This window comes from Hypanus sabinus, chromosome 1, assembly GCF_030144855.1.
Source record: "Hypanus sabinus isolate sHypSab1 chromosome 1, sHypSab1.hap1, whole genome shotgun sequence".
Taxonomy (NCBI): Eukaryota; Metazoa; Chordata; class Chondrichthyes; order Myliobatiformes; family Dasyatidae; genus Hypanus; species Hypanus sabinus.
Window position 1 is genome coordinate 100985684 of NC_082706.1, and position 20952 is coordinate 101006635.

The 20952-nt window shown below is 42.6% G+C and overlaps 1 protein-coding gene across 1 annotated transcript in view; it reads left to right on the forward strand.

Moving 5' to 3' along the window:
• The window catches only part of LOC132402850 (annexin A13-like), a 66593-nt gene that overhangs the window by 11739 nt on the left and 33902 nt on the right, over window positions 1-20952 (forward strand). The window contains exon 5 of the mRNA XM_059985901.1: window positions 10032-10107. Coding sequence (XP_059841884.1) covers window positions 10032-10107 — 76 coding nt within the window. The remainder of the gene's footprint in view (window positions 1-10031; window positions 10108-20952) is intronic.

Sequence of the window (20952 nt, forward strand, 5' to 3'; positions counted from 1 at the left end):
TTTTAAGCCTCTGTCAACCGGCCCCCCATGGCGCAGAGGCTCCAAAGCTCTGTGCTCGCAAACCCCCGTAGGCTATCTAATTGTGAGTCGGTTCGGATACGCTAGGAAATGGGTCGCCACAGTATAAGATTATTAAGGGATTGGACATGCTAGAGGCAGGAAACATGTTCCTGATGTTGGGGGAATCCAGAACCAGAGGCCACAGTTTAAGAATAAGGGGTAGGCCATTTAGAACGGCATTGAGGAAAAACTTTTTCACCCAGAGAGTTGTGGATCTATGAAATGCTCTGCCTCAAAAGGCAATGGAGGCCAATTCTCTGGATGCTTTCAAGAAGGAGTTAGATAGAGCTCTTAAAGATAGCAGAGTCAAGGGATATGGGGAGAAGGCAGAAACGGGGTACTGATTGTGGATGATCAGCCATGATCATATTGAATGGTGGTGCTGGCTCAAAGGGCCGAATGGCCTACTCCTGCACCTATTGTCTATTGTCTATTCTGACCTGTACAGGAGTGTGGACAGAACACATCTCTGGAACAATTTAGTATAAAACTGTTTCACCAATTGCTACCTTGAGTCTGCCAGACCTTGTCCATCTGCTTTCATTGATGCCCAGTATATGTAGGTTGTAATGACACTTCTCTGCAAATATTTGTCCTCAGTTGCCAGTACTGTACGTGGTTTGTAAGTTCCAAAATAGTTATCAAACAGCAATTGATACTAAGACTGAGACTGAAACTGATTTGCGAGGTTAGGGATTCCTAGGGTACAAGTTTCTGAAGGTTGAAATGGAGATGATTGAACTCAGGATTAGAACTAGAGGAACAATGTGTATTATAGAACATGAGGAGTGCTGGGAGTGTGGAACAAGTTGCCAGCTTAAGTGGTGGATGCAAGTTCGATTTCAACATTTAAGGGAAATTTGGACAGGTACATGAATAGGAGGGGTATGGAGGGCTATGGTCTCAGTACAGGTCGATGGGTCTAGGTAGAATAATAGTTTGGCATGGACTAGATAGGCTGAAGGGCCTCTTTCTGTACTGTAGTTCTCCATGACTCTATGACTCTAATTGGAAGAGATCACAGAGATAAAGATGATTAAGACAATGGAGGCGTTTGAAAATGAACTGTTTCAAAATTGAAGTTTTGCTGTACCTGACAAATGCAGATCGCCAAGCACTGGGTGACAAATCATACAAATATCGATAATACCAACCCAGGTAATAATTCTGTTGCTTGATGAATGAAGTAATGCTTTACTTATCTCTTGAAATTGACATGAATAATCTGAACTCTGCTTCTATGTGCCTACGCATCTTGAAGCCAAGTTAACACGTCAGGTATTATGTGAAACTTTCTTCTTATCACTGGACTCCATCCTCTGTACAGCAAAGACACACCCTGTCATTGGAAGGGTTGGTTTTATTGCAGATTATATAAAAGTCGCACCACAAATTTCTCATAGCTCACTGAGCTGCAGGAGGTAGACAGAGACAGAAGTGAAATGGGGAATTCTCAGGTAAGTAAATATACATCTGGCCTGAGACAAAACCTACTGGTATGGGTGCTCTGTCTGAATTTCCCGATTCTGAGATTAGCTCAAGTGCTTGTTTCCTGTAAACCATTTAAATCAAGTTGGAAACTTCAATGAAATATTCCAAAAAGATTGTTAAAGGTGTTATTGATTATCATTGATACTTGACTTGTCTTGTTTTTCATGAGTTGTATGTTTTATCTAGCTGTTAGGGGAGTGGATGAGTGTGGCAGTATCACAAAACACTTTGCAGCCAGTGAGACTGGATAGGATTTTAAAGGCAAACTTGCCGCTACTTTGCCATTGTTCCTTTCTGTGCCTTGTGGCACATCAGGTGACACCCTTGGCATTTTGTCTGTTTTTTATGTGCAAGGAGCCAGCTGGATCTGAACCCAGGACCACTTGCCTCGAAGTCTGGCGCTGATGCCACTACACCATTGGCTGACTTGTCTTTCCATGAACAACCTAGCACAGGCGGCACGGTGGCCAAGATAGCAGAGCTACGGCCTTGGAGGGTCAGATTCCGAGGTTCGATACCAACCACTGCTGGTGCCTGCGTGGGGTTTGCACATTCTCCCCGTCACCACCTGGGTTTTCTGTAGGTGACAAGCAAAAATGTTGAAGGAACTCAGCAAGTTGGACAACATCTATGGTGCCTGACTTGCTGAGTTCCTCCAGCACTTTGTGTGTGGTGCTCAGGATTTCTAGCATCTTGTGTTTATGATTTTCTATGGGTGATCTGGTTTTCTTATAGATCTCAAAAGCGTGAAGGTGGGCAGTTAATCGGCCACTGTCAATTTGCCCTGAGTGTGTAGTTGAGTGCTATATCTGGAGGGAGGTGATGAGAATGAGGGGAGATTAAAAAATGCATTAAAGGTGAAATTGGTTCAAATAGGTGGTCGGTAGTCAGCACTGATTTAATGGGCCAAAGGGCCTGTTTTATGAATGAAAAATTCTTTTGAAAAATTAACCACAGTATTGTGGAAAACATGGAAATCAAAAATTTTTATTCAACAAAAATCAATGCAATGACAATCAGATTAATGGCCTCAGGATGTTGACTGAATAATAAACGTTGCCCTCTAATGAACACTATTGATAACTTCAGTTCTTCGAAAAAGTGGAATTATTGGCATCTACTTGAAGAGGGCAAAAGGTCCTCAATTTCCCGCCACGGTAAGTTCTCTGCTCCAGGAGCTCCAGTTTCCTCCCACAGTGCAAAGATGTACTGGTTGATAGGTTGATTGGTCATTGTAAATTGTCCCGTGATTAGGCTAGGGTTAAGTCGGGGTTGTTGGGGGGCACAGGTCAAAGGGTCAGAAGGGTCTATTCCACGCTGCATCTCAATAAAAGTATAAGTAAATAATCTCATGTGAAGTGTGGCCACTCTGACGATGTAGCTCCCCTTCATCACTGCACTGGATTGTCAACTCAGCAGTGTATGGAGTGAGACTTCAACTTGATCCAAAAGCAAAAGCACTGACTAGTGAATCACCATCAATGCGTAAAAATGAACAAGTTAAATATTATCTTGGAATGACTCAACAGCACTTGCATGTCCTGAGTTAATATATCTCCTCATGTTTCCATATCCAAATTTCCATTTTTAAAACTACTTTTATTCATTCAAAGGTTGCCGTTTTTTTCAGTCGCAGACAGCATTCAATTGTCGGTCCCCACTTGAACCTTGAGGAGAGAGTGGTGAGCAGCTTTTACGAAGTGCCACCGTCCTTGAGGTGTGGGTGTACCCACAGTGCTGCGAAGGAATCCGTTTCAGGATTCTGAACCAGTGACGGTGAAGGAGCACTGATACATTTCCAAGTCAAGGTGGTGTGCAACTTCCAGCCAAGTGCTGTTTCCATGCTTGTATTTCGAGCTAGTAGAGGTCAGGGTTTGGAAGGTGATGGATAAGGCATCTTGTTGAGTTGTAGATGTAGATGACACTATCAATCCCCACCATCATCTCCCTGGTGTCCCTGTTCCCCTCACATCAACGCATCTCCCCACAGCTGATAATAAGAGTCAGCCCGGCAAGGAGCATCCATACTAACACCATTTGACGTGCACCTGGCTGGACACAGTCCACGCATGGTCTTCCAGGTAGACCTGAGCTGTTGTCACAACCCCAGATGGATGCTGGGTGTAGCCTCATCCAGGTTGGAGCCAGCACAAGGAGATCTTGGAGGACACCATCATACCAAAGCCTTGATCAGCAAGGATAGCAGGAGTAGCGGTGACGGGGAGGAGAGAGATGAAACACTAAATTATTTGTTTACTGTGTCTTTAACAACAATAGTTAGTTTTTACAAAGCGCTGAAGGGAGTAATCCTAGATAAGGCAGCTGAAGCAGAAGTATTTTCATTGGTGATAAGCATATTTACGGATTATTTAACAGTAATAAAATTATAAACTTTAATGAGATAAAGTATAGAATGCTGATGGGCTGCTTGATGGCTCATTTGGAAGGGGTGTGCCTCCAGGAAAGTTTGGGAACCTGGGATCCAATTGAATGGAGAAACTGGTGCGAGGTTTCAGTTGTGGATATTGATACCATAACTTCAATGTTCAAAGTAAATATATTATCAATATATATGTCACCATATACAATGCTGAGATTTATTTTCTCATGGGCATACACAATAAATCTATGGAATAATAACCATAACAGAATCAATTGAAGACCAACCAACTAGAAACTGTGCTAATACAAAAAGAAGAAATGATAATAATAAATAAAAAAGCAATAAATATCTGGAACATATGAAGAGTCCTTGAAAGTGAGTCCATTGGTTGTGGGAACATTCAATGATGGGGCAAGTGAAGCTGAGTGAAGTTGTCCCCTTTTGTTCAAGAGCCTAATGGTTGCGGAGTAGTAACTGTTCCTGAACCTGGTGGTGTAAGTCCTGAGGTTCTTGTACCTTATTCCTGATGGCAGCAGCGGAAAGAGAACATGTCCCGGGTGGTGGAGGATCCCTGATAATGGATGCTGCTTTCTTGCGTCAGTGTTCCATGTAGATGTGCTCAGTGGTGGGAAGAACTGCCCATGATGGAGTCAGCTGAATCCACCACTTTATGTCAGGTTTTTCATTCGAGGGAATTGGTATTTTCATACCAGGTTGTGATGCAGCCAGTCAGTATACTCTCCACTACACATCTACAGATTTGTCAAAGTTTTAGAAGTCATGTCAAGTCTTCGCAAACTCCTAAGGAAGTGGAGGCACTGTCATGCTTTCCTTGTAACTGCACTTAGGTGCTGGGCCCAGGACACGGGTCCTCTGAAATAATAACATCTATGCATTTAAAGTTGCTGACCCTCTCCACCTCAGAGGATTGACTCACGGACCTCTAGTTTCTTCCTCTCGAAGTCAATAATCAGCCCCTTGGTCTTGCTGACACAGAATGAGAGGTTGTTGTTGCTGGACTGTAGAACCCCACAGCCACCCCTACTTCCCCCCTCCAAGCATAAGCAGCAGTGAAGCATTGACCCTCTCCCTCCTCCATTTAATTCAGCAAAAAGGAACAGCACCCTCCACCCACCCAACCAGCAAGCAATAGCAAATCCCCCAAGAGAGACCGTCATCTGCAGTCCAACAAAAACTAATCGTTCAGCCGACAATTTGACTTAACCACAGGCTCTCTCTCTCCAGGTATAGAGCCCTCCGATGTCCTGTTCCGATTTCTCCCACGACCGGCATAGAATCAGCTCATCCCCAGGGCCGTGAAGCCTCGGAATCCCGAAGGCTTGCTCATCGTCTAGGCTGCGCCCTTGGGATACCGGTTGGAGAGCTCCTGTTATCATTGTTCTCCTATTCCCTTCCAGCAGTCCATGATAGCTGCGTACTCAATCCTATGCCCTAGAAATGGAGGATATGCAACAAAAAATGCTCTAGTTAAGTGCCAGGAATAGACTGAGATGAAGTAATAACTTTCAACAATTGGATTCCTGGCCCGAATTCCAGCAGGCCTTGTGCTGAAGGAAGATTCACCCCTACAGTATTATCAGCTGATAAAGTAACTTGTGGTATCTGAGTCAATAGAATCTGATCAGTGTGTTTGACACTGCACGGTACAAAAGCATAAAGCAAGCTTTACAACCTAATTGCAGAAAAGCTCTCACAGAAGTGTTTACCAACCACAATGAGCACTGTGCTGCAACAATAAAAATGAGTTGTCCAGGTTGCTTGTGATCAGTGGTTTTGAACCTATGGACCTTTCTCAGAATGTAATGCCTCCTTGGAAATTTTTTTTGATGACACCCATGTAGTCTTGTTTGAACTTGGGCGTCCAGTCACGTAACAACATCTGCACTGTGTATAACCTGTGCTGTATAAAAGGATGCTATGCATGGTAGAAGATACAAGAGATCATTTACAAGGATGTTGATGTGAGGAGGTATTCTGAATGCAAAGCTAGGCCACAAATGGCCAACCAGGTTATAATGCCTCCTCCCATTCCTATACTTGTTAAGGAGTAAAGAGCCTGTAGAACATCTCTCTGGAAACAAGAGTATAAAGATATGCCACTGTACTAGTAACTAGAAGCCCTTAAGACAATGGAGCAGAATTAGGCCATTCAGCCCATCAAACCTTCTCAGCCATTTTCCCTCTCAACCTCATTCTCCAGGCTTCTTCCTGTAACCTCGCAGCTACCCTTACTAATTAGAAACCTATCAACCTCCACTTTAAATATACCCAATGACTTGGCCTCCACAGCCACCTGTGGCATTGAATTCCACAGATTCACCACTCTCTGGCAAGAGGAATTCACCAGATAGGGAATATGTTCTATTCTGAGGCTCAGCCCTTTGGTCCTAGACTCACCAACTATTGAAAACACCCTCTCTATATCCACTATGGGCCTTTCAATATTTAATAGGTTTCAATGAGATCCCTCCTTATTCTTCTAAACAAGAGCAAGTATAGGACCAGAGCTATCAAATACTCCTCAAATGTTAACCCTTTCATTTTCAGGGTCATTCTCATAAACTTCCTCTGCACCCTCTCTAATGCCAGCACATCCTTTCTTAGATAAAGGGTCTAAATCTGACCAATGCCTGATAAAGCCTCATCACTAGATTGTTGCTATCATATTCTAGTCCTGTCAAAATGAATGCTGACATTGCATTTGCCTTCCTTACTACTGCAGGGTAACCTCCAATTTTTTAATCAGCTCCCTGTTTAGAAAATAGTCTATCCCTTTATTTCTTCTACCAAACGGCAGTTCCATACTCTTCCCTGCACTGAGTTCCATCTGCCACTTCTTCGCCTGTTCCCCTCTATCCAAGTTCTTCTACAGACACTCTACATCCTTAAAGCTGCCTGCCCCTTCGCTTATCACTTCGCTGAAGTGGTTGAAGTTGGCTCAACCACTTCAGAATCAAAACCCAAATCAGATTTATTGTCGTTGACATATGACATGATATTTGTAGCTTTGCAACAGAAGTACATTACAAAGACATAGAATTATCATAAGCTACGGAAGTAAATAAATATTGTTAAGTGAAAGGAATAAGAAGATAGTGTTCATGGATTTAAGGACTTTCAGAAATCTGGTGGAGGAGAAGGAGTGTGGGTCTTCAGGTTCCTGTACTTCATCCCCCAGTGATTATATTGAGAACAGAGTATGATCTGGATGCTGCTGCCTTCTTGAGATGCCAACTCCTGAAAATGTCCTTCGTGGTAGGGAGCTGGCTGAGTTGATAACTCTGCGATCTCTTGTGATCCAGTGAAATGGAGCATCCTTCCACTCCACATGGTCTGATGAATGAGGCACTGTGTTCCCTTTTATGCAATTTTGTACACCAATAAGGGTTACAATACGATAAATAAAAAGGGATATAATTGAGCTTACTAATATTGTTCTCATTTATTCTTGCAATATGCTGATAGGGTGCAACGGAATTTGACTGGGAAGAAATTTGTATAGGATTGAGCTTGTGATTTAAGAAGAACATCAACCTAAATGGACCTTAAGCAGAAACAAAAAGAATCACAGAGTGTTGATGCTCTTTAACTGTTTTGTCTTATCACCCACCTTGGAACATACAAAATGGAAAGGACAAGTCATTCTCCAAACCAAGAGACTGCCTAAAAAGTCAAAGACATCTATAGGTCCAATAGTGACTTGGAAGGATTTGTGAGATCAAACCAAGCCAGAATTTGACTGAAAGGAGATGGGAGAGAGTGTTCCAAGTTTTTCTTTGTTGGGATAGGATTTTGAATGTTTTGTAGTCATTAGTTATCTTTGATCCTCAGCTGTTGAAGTATGCCTTTACATTATGATGTACAATTCTTTACATCTGTAGGGGACAACAACAAATTATACTTAACATAGCAAACCAACCCAAGATACTTTTTGTAGAGGTCTTAAATTAAAGCCCAATTCAAACCTATCCTGACTGTGACCTTTGTTCTCTTCATTCCTCCTGCTCTCTGCAAATTAATCATATTAATTTTCAGAGCTAACAAAAATCTTAAAAACTGATAGAACTCTACTTCTTGCTCCAGAAATGCCGCCTGACAATCCAGTAATGCCCAATTTTATTGCAGATTTTATTCGACCGCAGTTTCTTGCTTTTCAGTCATAGCTAACCCAAACCTAGCATGACTATGGGCAATCTCAGTCCAGCTTTGACCAACCACAACCAATCCAAATCCAAACAGACCATGACTAATCTGAACTCTACCTAAGAGAGGCCAAACCAAAAACAACCTTAGCCTACCAAGGCCAATTAGAACCCAACCCAACTATGGCCAATTTGAAGCTAGTTTGACCATGTCCAATCTGAACCTACCCTTAGCCAACCATTGTCAATATGAACCTGATGATCACGTCCAAGCCGAACCCAACTTCAGTCAAAAGACAAAATATTGGAGTAACTCAGTGTGCCGGGCTGCATCTGCAGAGAGAAAGAGGCTGTCAATGTTTCAGGTTGAGACCTTTCATTGGGATTGAACAAATTGAGGGTAAATAGCCATGATAAAAGAGCTATCTCTTCTCTACTCCTTCAGTCTAAATCATTCAAATTGCTTTCATGTTCATATATACACAGAGTATAACTACCAATGAAAATTTGCTTTTTGCAGCAGTATCACAGCACATTCTAAGATGAAGACACACATAAGTTAACATAAACTTAATTAACATAAATTATATGAAAGGTCTTGACCTGAAATCTCAGCAGTCCATTTCCCTCCCCAGTTGCCCTCTGAGCAGTTGAGTTCCTCCATCAACTCTTTTTTTATTTCAAATTTCAGCATCTGAAGTTTCTCATGTCTCCAAGGCCAACCAAAACCAGCCATGGAAAATCCCTCCCACCTTAACCACAGTCAATCCAAAGCTGACCCAAGCTCAAGGGCATAATTTTTATCACACCCAACCCGATCACCACACTAAACGTAACAATCTGTTTTGCATGTGAAGTCATTCCAACAGAGTCAGAGATAATATGGAAAAGACTCACTATTGCTGAATTTTATTGATAAAGTACTGGGCCATTTATGCCAATCCAACTTATGTCCTGTTAGATTATACTATATACCCTGCCGAACCTGAATCTTATGCTCGGGTTAGGCCTGGTGGTTCAGCTCTACTTTCTGGTACCACCAGCTTAACACCACATTAAGAAAATGAGGCCAGTGGGCCAGAAGCTTAGCAGGAGAACCCTGTGAATTTCACCTCCCAGACAGTATCAATAAATGAGTCACCACCTTACAGATTTACAGCATGGAAACAGACCCTCAGTCTGTCCTGCTGCCTGTGTGGCCAGAGGCAGCACTGCTTCTGTAGAGGAACCAAATATGAGTGGATTAGGATTCTGGCAAAACGTTGGATAAGTAAGTGTAGTTCCCTTCCCCTTTCTCATCATTACTAGGGGTGATTGATAAGTTCATGGCCTAAGGTAGAAGGAGTCAATTTTAGAAAACCTAGCACATTTATTTTTCAACATAGTCCCCAACTACATTTACACACTTAGTCCAGTGGTCATGGAGCATACGGATACTGGACATCCAGAAAGTGTCCACAGATGGGTGATTGATAAGTTTGTGGCCTAAGGTGGAAGGAGATGAGTTATACAGCTCTCGTTACATGCACATGCAGTTCAACTCTTTGAGTGATTATGCAGAAAGTTTGGTTAATAACTCATCTCCTTCTACCTTAGGCCACAAAGTTTGAGTTATTAACTTCAAACTTCCTGCATAATCACTGAACTGCATGTGCATGTAATGAGAGCTGTATAACTCATCTCCTTCCACCTTAGGCCACAAACTTATCAATCACCCATCTGTGGACACTTTCTGGAGATCCAAGATCTGTATGCTCCACGACCGCTGGACTAAGTGTGTAAACGTAGGAGGGGACAATGTTGAAAAAAACGATGTGCTAGGTTTTCTAAAATTGACTCTTTCTACCTTAGGCCATAAACTTATCAATCACCCCTCATATCGTATAAACCCTGGTGCACTTAAGGATAGCAATAACTGATGTTTTACTTTGCAGACAAGTGCTCAATACCACGTGCACTTCAGCGAAGAGGAAGATGCCAAGAGGATCAGAAAGGCGTGCAAAGGAGCAGGTACTCTGGGGTTGCTGGGCGGCCAAAGAATTGAGGGGGGTCGGTGTTTGTGGGGAGGTGGTGTGAGGGGTCATATGAGAGGAAAGACTACCCGGAAATAAGTGGGCAAGCATGACTGACGTGATCGCTCTGAGACCCAGCATGACTGAAGTGGGTGAACAGCCGTCCTCTGAGGAAGTATGACAATATGACATTTATCAAGATGGCATTCCCTGATATCAGGACTTCACAAAGTATTTTACAGCTCAAAAAATTTAAAGTGTTCTTTAAAAAAATCTGTTTCCTTCTTTCATCTTATCAGTCTGCCTACCTTGGGCTTTAACACCACAGAGCTGCCTGTGGACACCGTGGTCGTATCCCTGACAAATTACAAACAGGGCACATTAGTGTATTACCTGAAGGAATGTCAATTGAATTTGGTACTGTGTTTTCCACTACCAGGAGATTCATGAACCGAATTGACAGAGGAGGCAAGGGAATATATTTGTGAATTTGCAGCCATTTTGACAACCTTTTTGCCCAGAGGATGGTCAGAATATGGAATGAACTGCCAGAGAAAGTGGTTGAGGAAGGCACATTAACAATATCTAAAAAGTACCTGGACAGGTACATGGATAGGGAAAGTTTAGAGGGAATGGGCCAAACTTGGGCAAATGGGATTATTTTATATGGTAATCTTGGTCAGCATGGACCAGATAGGCTGTAGGGCCCATTTCCATTGTGTTTGATTCTATGACTCGATGACTATTAAATAGAAGCTGACAGTATGTCTCTGAGACACTCTTCCTCAGCTTGTGTCCTAAGACAATAAGCAGTGGTGTGCTTCAAACCCAATTTACCATGATAAAGTATGCTCAATAACAGCCCTTGACTGACAATAACACTTATACTCTGTAACCATCAGATGACACCAACCATATACTGTATGGATAGTTAGGTTGCCTAAGACTTTTGGTGAGTACTTTAGTAATTTTATGTATTGCATTGTTCTGCTGCAGCAAAAAAAAAACAAAACAAATTTCCTGATGATAAACCTGATTCTGATATGGGTCTCTATTATATACTGAGAGTGGGAAGGGTACCCATGCCAACCACGAGGACAACCTATGTGAATCCCATTAGCTCACCATCGGCCCAGCCCCTCTAGTAATTTCCTGTCCAGGTATCCATCGAAATGCAAGAGTACTTGCTCTTTTTTTTGCCTTTCTGATCCTTTTAGTAACTTCCTCCTCTCTAATACCGAGCATTTGTCCAAAATACAAAACATCAGTGACTAAGTTTTATGAGTACACCATATTTATATGTCCAGAGCTGTGCTGCCAGAACCCTAATTCGCCCATGTCTGGTCCACCTTAGTAGCAGTGCTGCCTCTGGGCATTTAGGGTACATAGGTACAATAAGGCAGACCACTCCAGAGGATGTAGTGGTCTTCAAACCATCATTTACGCGCTGCTCATTGACATTCATCATTGTCTTGCTCCTCAGATCTTCAAATTTTTCCGTTCTGATCTTACACCCACCCTCATGTTCTAGACTCCTCTGCTCTGGGAAAAGACTTTACCCATCTGTCCTATCTATGTGCCTCATAGTTTTGTAAACCTGATGAGGTTATCCCTCAGCCTTTGACACTTCAGTGAGTAAAAGCCCTGCCTATCCAATCTCTCCTCATAATTCTAGCCCTCCATCCCAGGCAAAGCCCGGTGAATCTCTTCTGCACTCTCTCTAACACAACCATATCTTTCCTTTGCTGATCAGGACTGTACACAATCCTGTAGGTGCATTCTAACCAATTTATTAGTATTGGTTTATTATCGTTACATGTACTGAGATAGAGTGGAAAACCTTTGCATGCCATCAATACAGATCATTTCAAAACTTAAATTCTTTGAAATAGTATAAGAGAAAGACAATAACAGAACACAGAATATGCTGTTACAGATACAGAGAAAGTGCAGAGCTGCTGAGTAAAAAAAGTGCAAGAACAATGACAAAGTCAAGAAGGATCAAAAGTTCATCTTTAACATAAAAGAAGTCCATTCAAGAGCCTTATAACAGCAGGATAGAAGCTGTCCTTGAGCCTGGTACTGTGTTTTCAAGCTTTTGTATCTTCTGCTAGGGAACTTCCAGTTTAAGATGGTGCTACTGAAGATGGCGACAGCTTACCAGTGGTTCAAGAAGCAAGAAATACAACTGAATGCTTTATTCATAATACTTCTTCAGTGTTCCAGCTGTTCTAGCTGCTACCATCCGGGAAACGGTACCACAGCATAAGCAGGCTCCAGGACATCTTCTTCCACCAGGCCATCAGACTGATTAATTCGTGCTTTTACAATAGCATTCCTATGTTATATTGACTGTCCTGTTGTACATATTATTTATTACAAATTACTATAAATTGCTCATTGCACATTTAGACAAAGACATAATGTAAAGATTTTTTCTTCTCATATGTATGAAGGGTGTAAGTAATAAAATCAATTTAATTCAATTTTTCTGTGGAAAATTGTGGTAAAAGATCACTGCAAACAATGAAGAAACGAGAGAAGGCAAGGCTGACTCGAGGGTTGAAACGTGCAAGGCAATGTCGGAGCGAGATCGAGACGGACTTGGGGCGTGCAAAGCGGAGGAATTTACGAGGAGCCTGTCCACCTACTGATGATGAGGTTTGATTAACCTAAGCACGAGGCTGATTTGGAAAGATGGCCTGGAAAGTGGTGGCGTGGTACAGGCTCAGAGAGTATCGGTGCAACAGGGCCCGGATCTTCGAGCATGGAATGACCCAATGTTTGGACAATTCAGACACCAGACCAGATGGATTGAACCTCCAAGAGGACCACAACCGTGTCAAAGTGTTTGGAGGCTTGCGTGCCCCAGTGACCCAGAAAACTATGTTGGCTGGAGTCAGGGCTTTCTGCTTTGGCTCTTGGTGGGGTCACCCATGCCAAACAGGTCAAAGGAAAGAGGGCAGACAAAGAGAGGTTCATCAGAAATCTAGGTTCAGGGGTACAGCTCAGAGCTAACACCCTTGACAGGTAAAACAAAACTGTTATGGAAACAGCAGTGAAGAATCCCTCTACATCTGAGAGCAATGGAATTCCTGAGTCTCCACCTGGAGGTTGAGCAACTGACACAATGAAGGAAGCCCTGAATACTGCCAGAGATGGAGGACCCTCATTACTGCCCTAAATGCCAGCAGTGTAATGGGCAGTGGAGAGAGATGGATTGAAAAGGCAGGGTGTTGGGACCAGAGGCAAGGGTCGGGCCAGTTCTGTTCACTGCTCCACATGTTTACTCTGCTATTTGATGCACTAAGGCCAAGGTTGTGGCCTGCTCTGGCTGCAAGCTCCACTGTGTCATGAACTGAGGTTGAGGCTGTGGCCTGCTCTGGCTGCTCCAGCTTCGTGTCTATGGACTCACTTTCACTCTGAATGCTTGCTTTTATTGTTTACCTGATTTGTGTTTTTTCTTTCTCACTGCATATTAGGCGTTTGTTGGTCTTTTTTAATGGGTTCTTTGGGGTTTATTGTTTTGTAGCTGCCTGTAAGGAGATGATAATTTATACATTCTTTGGTAATAACAGTGCTTTGAACTTTGAACCTTGATCTTTGATTATGTTGGCTGCTTTCCTGAGGCTGTGAAGTAGTGAGGCAATGTCCTTCTTCATCAGGTATTAATCCTTCCAAAATTTTTCACTGGGTCTTTTTCTCAGGGTTGGGAATTCAAGAATCTGAGGGTATGGGTTTAAGGTGAGAGGACAGAGATTTAAAAGGAAATTGAGGGGCAATGTTTTCACCCAGTGAGTGGTCAGTATATGGAATGAGCTGCCAGAGAACGTAGTTGAGGTCGGTACACTAACAATATTTGGACAGAGACATGGATAGGAAAGGTTTAGAAGGATATGGGCTAATTGTGGACAAATGGGACTAACTTCAATGGGAATCTTGGTCAGCATGGACCGGTTGGGCTGAAGGGCCCTCTTGCATGCTCTGTGACTGTCTCCAAAATTATTGCTGAATCTGCTTCTTTTAAGCAACACATTCTGCATCACAGCAAACTGCTGCTTTAAAAAATGTTCTCTTTCTCCCACCAAAATATTTTGCTAACGAGTTACCGACCCTTTACCTTTGGAAATAGATTCTATTCTTATTCTTGCTGATGCTTTAAGACTTTTTAGTTCAATGAGCATTTGTTGAAGACCAACCTTCAGTGCATTGTATTTTCAGTCTAATCACCTCACAACACACTCATAGTTTGTTGACCTCATGGGATCTCATCATTGTTTCAGTTCAAATGTCTATTGAAAAGTTAATGTTAGCATTTCACCCCATTGTTCATGAGAAGCAATGCTCCATGCATGCCAACTTTCAAACACAAGCTTTGTGTTCATCAACACAACATAACTAGTAAAAACCAAAGGAAAGCCACAAATCCATATAATGAGTTGCAGGTACTTCAAAAGTTAAAAGTAAACTTATTATCAAAATACCTATAGACAATAAGATGTAGGAGCAGAATTAGGCCATTTGGCCCATCGAGTCTGTTCTGCCATTTCATCATGGCTGATCCAATTTTCCTCAGCCCCAATCTCCTGCCTTCTCCCCATATCCCTTCTTGCCCTGACCAATCAAGAATCTATCAACCTCTGCTTTAAATACACATAAAGACTTGGCCTCCACAGCTGCCTGTGTCAAAGAAATCCACAGATTTACCGGCCTCTGGCTAAAGAAATTCCTCCTCAGCTGTGTTCAAAAAGCCTCTATTCTGAGGCTGTGTCCTCTGGTCTTAGATTCTCCCACCATAGGAAACATCCATTTCACCATTCAACAGGTTTCAATGAGGTCACCCCTCATTCTTCTGAATTACAGTGAATGCAGCCCCAGAGCCATCAAATGCTTTTCATATGACAAGCCATTCAACCCTGGAATCATTTTTGTGACCCTCCTTTGAACCGTCTCCAGTTTCTGCCCATCTGTTCTAAGATAAGGGGCCCAAAACTGCTCACAATACTTCAAATGAGGCCTCACTAGTGCTTTATAAAGTCTCAACATTGCATGCTTGTTTTTATATTCTAGTCCTCTTGAAATGAATGCCAACACCACATTTGGCTTCCTCACCACCGACTCAACCTGCAAACTAACCTTTAGGGAATCCTGCATAAGGACTCCCAAGTCCATTTGCACCTTTTTTTTTTGCATTTTTTCTCTATTTAGAAAATAGTCAGCCCTTTCATTTCTTCTGCAAAGTGCATGACCATCCACTTCCTGACACTGTATTCCATCTGCCGTTGCTTTATCTGTACTGGACTGGGCCGTATTCACTACTTTTTGTAGGATTTTCTGTTCAAGGGCATCGATGTTTCCATACCAGACTGTGATGCAACCAATCAGTATAGTCTCCACCACACATCTATAGAAGTTTGACAAAGTTTTAGGTGTTACCCGAATCTTCGCAAACCTCGAAGAAAGTAAGGTGCTGCTGTGCTTTCTTCATAGTTGTACTTACAAGCTGGACCCAGAGCAGATCATCTGAAATGATAACACCAAGGAATTTAAAGTTGTTGACCCTCTCCACCTCTGATCCCCCAATGAGGATTGGCTCATGGACCTTTGGTTTCCTTCTTGGTCTTGCTGACTTTGAGTGAGAGTTCATTATTGTGGCACCACTCAGACAGATTTTCAAGCTCCCTCCTATTTGCTAATTCATCACCATCTTTGGGTCAGCCAATGACAGTGGTGTCATTGGCAAGTTTAACTATGGCATTGGAGATGTGCTTAGCCTTACTGTCAGAAGTATAAAGCAAGTGAAGCAGGGGGCTAAGCACAGAGCCTTGTGGTGCACCTGTGCTGATGGAGATCGTGGGGAGGTGTAGTTGACAATCTGAACTGACTGGGGTCTGCAAATGAGGAAATCGAGGATCCAATTGCATGTGGAGGTATTGAGGCCAAGGTCTTGAAAGTTATGCATTTGTTTTGAGGGGATGATGGTATTTAATGCTGAGCTGTAGTTGATAAGGAGCATCTTGATGTATGCATCTTTGCTGTCCAGATGTTCCAGGGTTGAGCGAAGAGCCAACAAAATGGCGTCTGCTGCAGACCTGTTGTGCCAGTAAGCAAATTGGAGCAGATCCAAGTCACTTCTCAGGCAGGATTTGATATGTTTCACCACCAGCCTCTCAAAATACTTAATCACAGTGGAAGTAAGTGCCACTTGACGACAGTCATTGAGGCAGATTACCACTTTCTTCTTGTGCACCGGTATAATTGAAGCCTGCTTGAAGCACATGGGTACCTCAAACTGATGAAGCAAGAGGTTAAAGGTATCAGTGAACACTCCAGCCAGTTGATCTGCATGGTTCTTTCATACTCAACCAGGTATCTGAGGCTCTCAGTAGGTTCACCCTCCTGAAGCATGCTCTCACCTTGGCCACAGAGACTGAAATCACAGGGTCATCAGGTAGTGTGGAAGCTCGTGAATGCTCTGACATGTTTTAATAGTCAAAGTGAGCATCGAAGACATTGAGCTCAACTGGGAGTGAGGCCTTGTTGCCACCTATGTCACCTGCTGATTCAAGTTTGGTTCAGAATTGTCTCTTCGCACGTGAGATGGCTTTCTGGAGATCATACCTGGACCTCTTGTATCTTAGTTGGCTAGACCTGAATGCCACAGATCTGGCTCTCAGCAGATTGTGGAACTCATGGTCCATCCAGGGCTTCTGGTTGGAGAGGACTCTGAATGATTTTGTGGGGAAACACTTGCCTACTACTGTTTTTATAAAGTCCATGACAACTGTGGTATATTCAGTCAGATCTTCTGATGAGTCCTTGAACAAGCCCCAGTCCACCAACTTGAAGCAATGCCTTAACCACTCCTCTGCCTCCCATGGCCACCCCTTTGTTATCCTCATCTCTGGAGCCTCTGCCTGGATCAGGTAGGAGAAGGTCAGCCCAGTGACGAGATTTCCCAAAATGTGGTGCAGGCATGTAATAACATTCCTAATCATCGTATAGCAGTGGCTGAGTATATTGGGATCCCTGGTTCTGCAGTTTATTTGCTGATGATAACTGGGTCAAGATTTTTTCAAACAAGCCTGATTGACTTGAACTGAATTGAATTTATTTCTTACATCCTTCACATACAGTATATGGGGAGTAAAAATCTTTACGTTATTTCTCTGTCTGAAACTGTAATGTGCAATTTATAGTTATTTGTAATAAATAGTATATACAACAATATAACATAGAAATACAATTGTATCAGCATGAATTAATCAGTCTGATGGCCTGCTGGAAGAAGCTGTCCTGGAGCCTGGTGGTCCTGGCTTTTATGCTGCGGTACTGTTTCCCAGATGGTAGCAGCTGGAACAGTTTGTGGTTGGGGAGACTCATGTCCCCACACACCTGTCTCTTTCAATGTCTGGAATAGTGGGAAGTTCACATCTACAGGTGCGCTGGGCTGTCCGTACCACTCTCTGCAGAGTCCTGCGATTGAAAGAAGTACAGTTCCCGTACCAGGCAGTGATGCAACTTGTCAGGATGCTCTCAATTGTGTGCCTGTAGAAAGTCCTTTGGATTTGGAGACTCATGCCAAACTTCTTTCAACTGCCTGAGTTGAAAGAGCTGCTGTTGTGTTTTTTTAACCACACAGCCAGTATGTACAGACCACGTGAGATCCTCAGTGATGTGTATGCTGAGGAACTTGAAGCTGTTCACCCTGTCAACCCCAGATCCATTGATGTCAATAGGGATTAGCCCGTCTCCATTCCTCCTGTAACCCACAACCAGCTCCTTTGTTTTTGCAACATTGAGGGAGAGGTTGTTTTCTTGACACCACTGTGTCAGTGTGATGACTTCTTCTCTATAGGCTGTCTTGTTATTATTTGAGATAAAGCCAATCAATGTAGTATCATCAACAAATTTAATTTGCAGATTGGAGCTGTGGGTGGCGACACAGTCATGGCTACACAGAGTAAGAGAGGGGGCTTAGGACACGGCCCTGAGGGGCTCCTGTGTTGAAGGTCAGAGGGTTGGAGGTGAGGGAGCCCACTCTTACCACCCGTGGGCGATCTGACAGGAAATCCAAGATCCAGCTACGCAAGTCTCTGAGCCTCTTGTCGAACCTGGAGGGAGTTATGGTGTTGAATGCTGAACGGTAGCCCAAGAACAGCATTCTCACATAAGCATCCCACCTCTCCCGGCGTGTAAGCACGGTGTGTAGAGCTGTAGCTATTGTGTCATCTGTCGATCGGTTGTGATGGTAGGCGAATTGTAGGGTTGAGTGGTAGCAAGCTGCAGAAGTAGTCCTTGACCAGCCTCTCAAAACATTTGCTTATTATTGAGGTGAGTGCGACAGGGTGCCAGTTGTTCAGATGTGTTAGTTTGGTCTTTTTAGGTACAGGAACAATGGTGGATGTTTTAGAGCAGGACGGCACTCTACACTGGGAGAGGGAGAGATTAAAAATGTCTGTAAACACACCTGCCAGTTGTGCCGTGCACATCCTGTGAACCTGCCCTGGGATGCCGTCCGGTCCCACAGCCTTGCGAATGTCCACTCGTTGGAAACACCTGCATACTTCAACCTCAGAGATGACCAATGTACAGGTCGCTTTGGTGGCTCTCTTCCGAGGCTCAGTGCTGGCGATATCGAACCGAGCGTAAAAAAGATTTAGCTCATCTGGGAGACAGGCAGTGATGTTGGCAGCTCCACTGTGCTTAGCTTTGAAGTGATGTTTGCCACAAGCTGTTGGTGGACAGTTGTGTCTGGATCTTCTCCCTGTTTTGCCGTTTCACAGCCTTGTCAAAAATTTTGCATTATATTACTCTTGTGAAGAACCTTGAGCCATTTTCTTGCTTCCAGGGTGTTTCTGAAATAGGTTGTTGATGTTGTTTACTTAGCTCTCTTTCTTTCTCTTGTGTGAACATATAATCACACACTTCAGTTAGGACTAGACCACTGGGTCTCTTGAGCCAACTCTTCTGTTTAATATGATCATGGATGATTTGATTATAACCTTGTTGTCATGGTAACCTCATGGTTACCTCAAGATAACCTTTCACACTCTTTCTTGTCAATATTCCATTTATTTCTGCCTCAAAATGATCCAAAGTCTTTGCCATCACTGCCCTTGAGAGAGGAAGTTATTGAAAGAAATAAAATCGCCTTTTCGTTTTCTTAAATGGGAAAGCCCTTATTTTTTAAGTGACCAAGTTTTAGATTTTCCCACAAGAGGAAATACACTTTGCACAGTGGCACTCTTAAGACACCTCAAGGTCTTGCACATTTCAATCAAATTGACACCAGCCTGTACAGCCTTTCCTCATAAGTCAACCAGCCCGTGTCAGTTATTAGGCAAGAAACCATCCTCTAAGCTGTTCCCAGAGCATTAGCATCCATTCTTAAACAAGGACCCCAATTCTGTACCAAGTCATCCAGATCCGACAGATATTCAAGAAATTTAACCAACATGTTGGTGTCCTGTCAGAATATCTCCTGAGAGGATTTATTTTTGTCTTCTCTCACACCTGTCAGTAGTCATTTACACAAATGTTGTTGTTAATGTTGCATTTCAGAATTTATTACTCTTAAATAAGTAAGATTTTCACCTATAGAAGAACATAATGGGTTTTTGAAAGGATAAATAGATAGAATCTGTTCCTCTACAAGATGTTTCAAGGATTGGTACAAACATTTAAAGTGAAGTAAAGTGTAGAGCAAAAAAATACATGTAGAAATGTTGAAAAACAACACAGATGAATGCAAGAAAGGCTTTGACCTGAACTCTCTGTCTATGAAAATAATGGAAAGAAGCCAAAGAGGAACCCCTAAAAATGGAAAATGATCTTGTCAGATAAGGCTAAGAAGTGATGTGAGGGTGCTGAAAGGGAAAGGGGCATGAATTCAATGAGCTGAATGACTTCTGCCTGCAATGATTGGATGGTTCCATGTCTAAATTACCTAATCACCTATTTCCAGCTTCTTTCCTTGTTATGTTTCACAGCAAAACATCTCAATATAATGTCCCTTCAATATGCAAAGGCAATAGCAGGGACGTGTCCCCTTTTGTGTGAAGAAATCTCTTCTGTATTCCACCCAATGACAATTTTGTGCTCCCTTGCCCCTGACATGAAGTCATTTCTTCCTCCATGTATATTTTATATACACTGGAATCTGATTAATCGGGACATATTGAGAGCACCATATTTTGGTCCAATTAAGCAGCTGTCCCAAATAGCCAACATTTCATGGAAATAGTTAAACAGAAAAAAAGATAAATTACTGTTTAACTGAGTAACAATTTATGTATTTAAATGAAATACAGAACAAATTAGAACACTACCAATATCTCCACAGTGCTATAAACCTGTGTATAATTTCTAATAGTTAGTGACCGACGAATTCTTCTGCCATTCATCTTCTGATTAAGTGTAAATGAATAAGATTAGTGAAGATAACTCATGCAGATAATGGACTGACTTCATACAATGTCTTAGGTGACTGCATCTTCCATTGTAACATTCATGATGATTGTTGATACTTTCAAATTCCTAACTTGTCGTAGTTGTGAAATTGTTTCATTTTCACACCCATCAGCTTCTGGCATCTCCAAGACTGAATGCTTGAAACTACTGTGAAGAAAACAGTTCTGGATTGTCTTACTACTTATTTGTCACCAACAATCAATGATAAAAATCACTGATTTTTGAACAGAAACATGTGCATGTGATGCTTTTTAAATACCGATCGCTCTCAGCATGGAGTAGTATCTAATGGCTATGCAAGTCCACACACACATGGCTGACACTAGCAAGAGACCGTCCGGCAACAGTCTCCTGCCCCGGTTGGGTAGCA